Below are 7,877 nucleotides of genomic sequence, written 5' to 3' on the forward strand. Positions count from 1 at the left end.
GTCATGTTTGTTGGCATGATCACGTACGTACCATGCACGACTTCGTAAGGTGTTGTCACAATATGGTTGACCTTCTGAGGTGTCCGATAGAACTAAATTTGAGGTGGAGTCGTCGAGCAATGAGTACAAATTAAACTCATGTGTGTGTATGTTTTTTGTTTTTTTGGTATTATTCAATTGTAGAGAAAAATTTAAAGAAGCTTTACATCCAAAATTTTTAATTTTAATTTTGGAAATAATCTTTATTATATTTTCAAATATATATAAATTTGTGGTAAAAAAAAATTGATATAAAATGTGACGTAGAACCAGTAAGTTTGATGTGCATGTAAAAGAAAGACACAGGACATGTGAAAGAGTGGAGGGGGGCCCCTTCACACTCCCTCTCGTACTGTGCACAACCCGACCACAGCTCGCCTATTAATGCACTTGCCGGCATCATTCATTTCTATATCCAATTCCTGTTTTTATTTAATGTTTTTTTTCTCACGATTTTTATTTATATTTGTTTCCCTATTTACAGAAATCTAATTCATTATAATTGCACACATTGTAAATTTATTATTTGTTTTTATTTGACGCTAAATTTATAGATTTCTCGAAATCATACTCATTGAAAGGACTTGTAACTTCCCGATCTCTCGTTCAATCCGAATGATGTTAATTAGTTACACTCGATTTCACATTCCACAAACTGCACTTCATGTATAAATTTTTATATGTTTTTGTAGATTTTGATTATAATTTAATTATCGTTTGATACTGATGGAAGATGTTTGTGATTAGGGGTTCTCATCGGCCGGTTCGGTTCGGTTCGATTCTCGGTTTTTAATTCAATTTTTTTCGGTTTTCGGTTTTAAAAATATATAATTCGATATCCAAATCGTTTTTCTTCGGTTCCATTTTCTACTAATTCTGTTCAGTTATTTAGGTCGGTTATTTCGGTTTTGATATATATATCAGTGTTCTAAAAATCCCCGTCTAGGCCCGCCTAGGCGGCGGTAGCAGGCGGTTTACCCATTAATAAAAAAAAACTTATTTTAAAATGTTTTTAAAGTATAAAGCAAACTTAAATTAAAAGAAGAGAAAGAGCCACAAACCCACAATTACGACCATCGACTACCTTTGTCACACCAGTCACATCTTGAAGATGTTTAAATATCATGTATGAAGACTTGATATTTATTAATATCTATGACTATTTACTATATTAGTATATTATTATATTATTAAAATTCTAAAATAATTTCATAAAAAAAATAAAAAAATATAAGACATAAAAATTATTTTTTATAGTAGAACTCATAAATATCTCAAGATATTAATTATTTAGATTTAAAAAAAAAACCACCTAGCTAGGCGGTAGGTCACCGTCAGCCTACCGTCTAGAGCTTTTTTAGAACATTGATATATAATTGTTTTAATTAATATTATAAATATATTTTAAAATATAATATGTTATCTTTTAAATATTTCTTTTGTAAACTTTTAAATTCAAATTATATATGAATTAAATAAACAACAATAAACTAAAAATTATTAAAAATAATTATTTATTTACTAAATATCATCTCATAAAATATATAATATAAATAAATATTTAAATAAAATTATTAATTTAATAAAATTTAGATTTTTACGGTCGATTCGGTTTTGATATATAATCCGAAATCGAACTAAATAAATTTTGTTTTTAACATTTATATCCGAATTTTAAATTTTGGTTTTGGTTCGATTCGGTGTTTGATTTTTTCAGTTTGGATTTACGATTTTTTCGATTTTATCCGAAGTTTGAACACCCTGATTAAAAACAAAAATAACTATTTTGTCAAATCAAATATAATTATTTTATGAATATGATATGTGGCTTAGATATGTGTGTGTATATATATATTATTTATAAATATTAAATATATACTAATTAATCACCTCGTTCAACTGTTACATGGATTATAAAACACTGTCCATATGAGACACAACAGCCAAACCCTAAATTCCTGGGCATGTCTTAATTGCAAGTCCTTTGCCACGTGGGGTGAATTAATAAGTTGTTGAATATTACTTTCTATTAATTAATTAGATTTTGTATCATTTGGAGAATTATTGTCCTTAATTTAATCAAACCATCTCCAACTCCATGTACCACTACCTTAATTATTATAATTTATAACCTAGCTACCCAACTCAAAATACTAATTATAATCTCATCATGAATCCCCCAGTGATCAATCACTTCAAGAAATCAAGCAGCCCATTCCTCATATGTCATATTTTAAATTTTTTTCCCTAAAATATTCTATTTTTTACTACTTTTTTCCGTCCCATATATATAAGATTAAAAAAATTATTTAAAAAATAAATTTTATTATGAAATTTTCCGTATTACCTTTATTTAGTTGATAAATAATATTTAATATAGACATTGAACTAGATATTTAATTGAAACGTTTGAAAAATGGATTGTTATATTTATGATTAATAATTTATATATATATATATATATATATATATATATTAAATTTTATAACCAATTAATATTAATTAAACAAAGTCAAACACTCGGTAAAGTGTGTACTGTAGTTTTTAGCACAATTGAATTGAATTACTTATAAAAAGAATATAATCCAACCACAGAATCCGTAATTCAATGTTTTGATAAGAGGTGATTTAATCAGTCCCAAATAGGCAAATAGGACATAATTTAATTTGCCCACTTTTTTTCCACCGTTGAAAAGGGGTTTCTTGTTCTTCAAAGTCCCAAGAAATCAATAGCATCTTTCTTTCTTCTCTCTCTCACACAAATCCCACCATTTTTATTTCCCCCACACCATACCGCTTGCAAAATTTCTCCAGTTTTCTAGGGTTCTTCACTTCTTCTCTAGCTTATATATATCCTCCAAGAAACCTCCAAAAAAAACAAATTAATCTTTTGTTGGAATCCTTTGTGCTGCCATGGCCGATCGTTACGCCTATTTCTTCAACAGCAATGGGTGGATCAACATAAACCCTATACAAGCATACTCTTACAACCTGGCCAACATCGGACAAAATCCCATGTACCATGAATCCTCGGTGGCGCCGTCCTCTCCGCCGCTGAAAGAAGCTCTCCCACTCCTCAGCTCCAGCCCCGTGAGGGATCATCAAGAAGCATGGGGGATGGAGGTGGACAAAGAAGAGGATGAAGAAGATCATGAAGGTTTGAAGATGAATGTGAGATTGGATTTAGGGCTGTCGATTCCTGACAGTAGTTTGTCTGATTATAATGAATTGATTTCGAAGGTGACAGCTTCTTCATCTTCCTCGGTGAATAATATTTATAATAGCAACAACGGTAGTAGTGGTTTGGATAAAGATCAAGAAGTTACTGTAGTTAACAGTACTGGGGTGAACCCACTCAACAAAGGTCAGTATTGGATTCCAACTCCTGCCCAGATTTTGATTGGCCCTACTCAGTTTTCTTGCCCTCTTTGCTTCAAGACTTTTAACAGATACAATAACATGCAGGTATGTATTTACGTACGTATATCATGTTCGTCTCATCATTATAGTTAAAGTTATAATCAACTTACTTTTCTTTATTTTTAATCAGCTGTAGATAGCTATAATCTGTGTTTTTGTCCTTTTTTTTTTTTTTTTTTAATTGAGACTCTGGGATATTCAATTAAATCCATTTGTGAGTGTATTCTAGTCATTAATTAAAAGCCAAATGTTTTTGCTTTTTTTTTTTTTTTCCTTTGTGGTTGGTTCTTTTGATTTTGTGTATTTTTTTTTTCTTTCTTTGCAGAAAAAGAGAAAAAAACCCACATCTCTCTTTGTCTGCACACATCTTTTCTGGTGTAATTTCAACCTTTCACTTTTGAATTTTGATTTCTTAGCTGGACCTGATAAGGTGAACGAATGTACTGATTCTATGGGGCCTTAGGGCTTTCAAATTTTCATCCTTTTTTTTTTTTTTTTTTTGCTTTATTGATTGATTTTTGGAATTAATATTTTTTTAAAAACAAAAATTTGATTTGATTTTTGTGTGGGTGTTGGGATGGAAATATTGTCATCCTTTAATTTGATATTTCTTGAGTTGAGAGGGTCGTTGGGATCTGTATAATCCCACCTGGTCCAGCTGAGAACAGGTCAGTCACCCTCTTTAATTGATTGAACAACACAAGCATAATGCTTTTTGTCCTAGAAGTTTGTATTTTGGTTCAGATATTATTTTTTTTTATTTTTTCCATTAAAATTCAGGGAAAAAGATAAAGTTGCACTGAACCTTAATGCAGCAAAAACTGTCTATTTCTTACACTAATTTTTCTTTCTGATCCATCGACATTCAAAAGGACTTTTCACTGATGCAAACATGATAAAAACCCAGACATAGTATTACCCTCTTTGTAAATCACAAGTTCACCACCAGAGAAAACTGCACCATTTCTTGAATGTTCTCTACCACTTTTTTTACATTTCCAATTTCTTCCTCGTTTAGAGCACAAATAACAAAACTTTGTGTAAATCTTTAAATCAAGAAATCGGGAAATGGGAGCCCCGGCCCTTTTAAAATTATATTATATATATCCCTCAAAATATATATGCATTCGGAAATATACATATATTTATATATACCCTAAAAGCAGCGTTTCATTACAGGCGATTTCTTGATTTGGAAACTTCCTTGCGTATATCACAAAAGCAAAAACAAAAGGGAATTAAGTCTCGAATCTTGAATCCCACCTTAGAAAAACTGAATGAATCATTAATTGATCAAAAGGTAATTAAAATACATACATTTGGTGATATATATTTTTTTAATTTCCGCTATTTATGATATATATATATATATTTTTCTTAATAATCCTCTATGCTTCCACCCCATAAAGAGAACAACGACTGGAGAATAAAATTACCATCAACTTGTATTTAATTTGTAGGCTATATATATATAAATTATTCCCTCGTGATTATATATATAATAAGTGTTTGTTACATGATATGAAAAATTGAGAATAATTTGGATACAGATGCATATGTGGGGGCATGGATCTCAATACAGAAAAGGGCCGGAATCATTAAGAGGGACGCAGCCAACAGCGATGCTGAAACTCCCATGCTACTGCTGCACGCCTGGTTGCAGAAACAACATAGACCACCCGAGATCGAAGCCACTCAAAGACTTCAGGACCCTTCAGACACACTACAAAAGAAAGCACGGAATCAAGCCATTCATGTGCAGAAAATGTGGGAAAGCTTTCGCGGTCAGAGGGGATTGGAGAACCCACGAAAAGAACTGTGGAAAACTCTGGTATTGCACTTGTGGATCCGATTTCAAGCACAAAAGATCCCTCAAAGATCACATTAAAGCCTTCGGAAATGGCCATGCAGCTTATGGCATCGATTGCTTTGAAGAAGACGACGAACCGGCTTCTGAGATCGAGCAAGATAACGAATCTTCTCAGTGATCGCCCGCTGCTGCGTTCGTGTTGGGTTCTTTTAGGTTTGAAATCTTACTCACCAGAAGAAAATTAGCGTAAATTAAGGAAAGATGTTTTCTTTCTCTGTTAGCTGTCTAGCTTTCTTGTTGCATGTGTTCTTGTATCGAATAACAGTGTTCATTTTGGAGGTTTATGAAATAGTACTACTACTACTCGAGAATATTTTCCCTTTTTCCTTCTTTTTTTTTTTTTTTTCATTTTACTTTAATGAAACCAATTAAGAAATCGAAATGAATAATACGAAGAGAAATTATAAGCTCCGTTTGGACGAGTAATTTTGCAATGTATTTATAAAATTGTTTTTTTTTTAAATATTTATAAATAAAAGTTGTTTGAAGATTAAATATGTATTTACACAATTATTCTATAAAAAAAATTATAATTAAAAAATATTATGTTTTGATTCACGTCATTGCATTCATTAAGTCTAAAAACATTTTAAAAAATCACATCTCACTTGTTTTCTAAAATTTATATTTTGAGAACACTTTTTAAAAAATATTTTTTAAGAACATTGCATAAAACTCTTGCTCAAACACATAAATATTTTAAGTTTTTTCAATTGTAAAAGGTTAAAAATATTTTTAAAATACTTGTCTAAACGAAACCTTGATATATTTTATAGAATAAAATTATTTTCATATTGATAAAATATCAAATTACTTTATTAAATATTGAAAATGATCTAATTAGTACGTTATCAAACTTAAAAGTCAATTTTGTTATTTAGTTAAATTGTTTTTCAAGTTCAATATTATTATTTAATTCAACTAAATACATATTTCATCTTTTAAATTATTTTATTTATTTCCGAAAAAGCATTCAATATGAAATTTGTATATCATAAATGAAAATATATATATATATATATATATATATATATATATATATATATATATCATTGGAAAAAAATCGGTAGCTTATGGAAGTATGAGCACCAACACAACATTACGTAGATTTTGCTTATTGTCGTGATTTTTTTCGATTATGATAGTAAAAAAATTGTACTTGGTTTTAGATATTTCTGATAAATTACTTGATTTTTATTGTATTTTTAATTAAATATTCAAATATAAACAAATTTATTTTATAATTATATTTTTATAAATTATATTTTAGCTTTGTAGAATCTTATTTTTTTGATGAATTGTAATTTTATTAATATAAATACTAATATTATGACATAGATAAAGAAAAAAACATAATTTTATTAAATATTTATAGCTATTATTTAATATATTCTCATGTTTAAATTAAAAAATTCACCCAAATATATTATTATTTTGCACTCATATAAAAATTATATTAATAATGTTAAAAGAGTACAAAGCAAGTAGCTTATTTGTAATTTATCTATAATTATCACATTTTATTTGGTTTAATTTTTTTAATTACTAAATATTCTTTTCTCTTAATTTAAACTTTTGACCAGTCAATTCATGGTATATTCTTGAGTTTAAATATAAAATTTCATATATATATTTATGTGTGTGTACACACACACACACACACATGTATATATATATATATATCATCATTTTTTGGGATATTTAGTTTTAAAATTGTGTCAAACTTGTAAAAAAAAAATATTAATGGAATTCCCAATGTATTTTTTTATACATCAGGGGTGCGGGAATTTTCTAACGACTACCTACACACGTGAGATTTGAACTAAAAGCCATTTGGGTCCCTCCCTAATGTATTAATTGGAATACATTATAAAAAATTATTTTTCGGATTGAAAAATTAGCCAAGATTAGATAACCAAATGTCGTGTATTTTACACACGTCATATATGTATAAAATATTTAATGTAATATAGACTTATATAATTTAATGTATATACGATCTAAACTAAATTTGGAAAAAACTATTAACACAAATATATTGAAAAATAAGTTAATATTATAAATTATGGATTCTTTTTAAATGCTTAAATAATTAGTACTAATTTCTTTTTTTACAAAAATATAATGGACATGTTTAAAAATAAGGGGTTACGTTTTACTATCCATATCAAAAGTATTATTCCAAGGTCTCTTTTTACTATATTAAAAAAAAGATAAAATTATAAATTACGGGTTTTTAAATACTTAAGAAAATTGTTATTAACTTCTATTCTTTTATAATAGAAAATGAGTTTAAAAATAGAGATATTTTTTTTAAAATAAATTATGTTTTATTATCTATATCAAGGATTTTTTATTTTTTTTTTTAGCTAGCTGGGAAGAGATTGTTGCAATTGAGTCTCGATTCCGAAACCTCATCTCGAACTTAAAATGTTAATGTCAAATGAACTATAAGTCATCGGATTTATATCCAGATTATATTAGTTATTCAAGATCTTTCCCTTAACGGAGAGTAATATATAAAATTATATGTATATATATATAATGA

General features: G+C 28.2%; 1 protein-coding gene across 1 annotated transcript; it reads left to right on the plus strand.

Annotated features, from left to right (window-relative positions):
* The first annotated feature begins 2,784 nt into the window (after nucleotides 1-2,784).
* LOC140875175 (zinc finger protein WIP2-like) lies at nucleotides 2,785-5,632 on the plus strand. The gene is made up of 2 exons (XM_073278769.1): nucleotides 2,785-3,504; nucleotides 5,010-5,632. The coding sequence occupies exons 1-2, from the start codon at nucleotides 2,953-2,955 to the stop codon at nucleotides 5,445-5,447; spliced, it is 990 nt and encodes a 329-aa protein (XP_073134870.1). The 5' UTR covers nucleotides 2,785-2,952; the 3' UTR covers nucleotides 5,448-5,632.
* Nucleotides 5,633-7,877: the final 2,245 nt, after the last annotated feature.

Source organism: Henckelia pumila, chromosome 1 (assembly GCF_033568475.1).
Source record: "Henckelia pumila isolate YLH828 chromosome 1, ASM3356847v2, whole genome shotgun sequence".
Classification (NCBI taxonomy): domain Eukaryota; kingdom Viridiplantae; phylum Streptophyta; class Magnoliopsida; order Lamiales; family Gesneriaceae; genus Henckelia; species Henckelia pumila.

Coding starts and splice junctions, on each gene's coding strand:
- LOC140875175 (XM_073278769.1), top strand. CDS start 2,953: ATGGCCGATCGTTACGCCTATTTCTTCAACAGCAATGGGTGGATCAAC. Junction 3,505..5,009: donor ACAGATACAATAACATGCAG/GTATGTATTTAC, acceptor ATTTGGATACAG/ATGCATATGTGGGGGCATGG.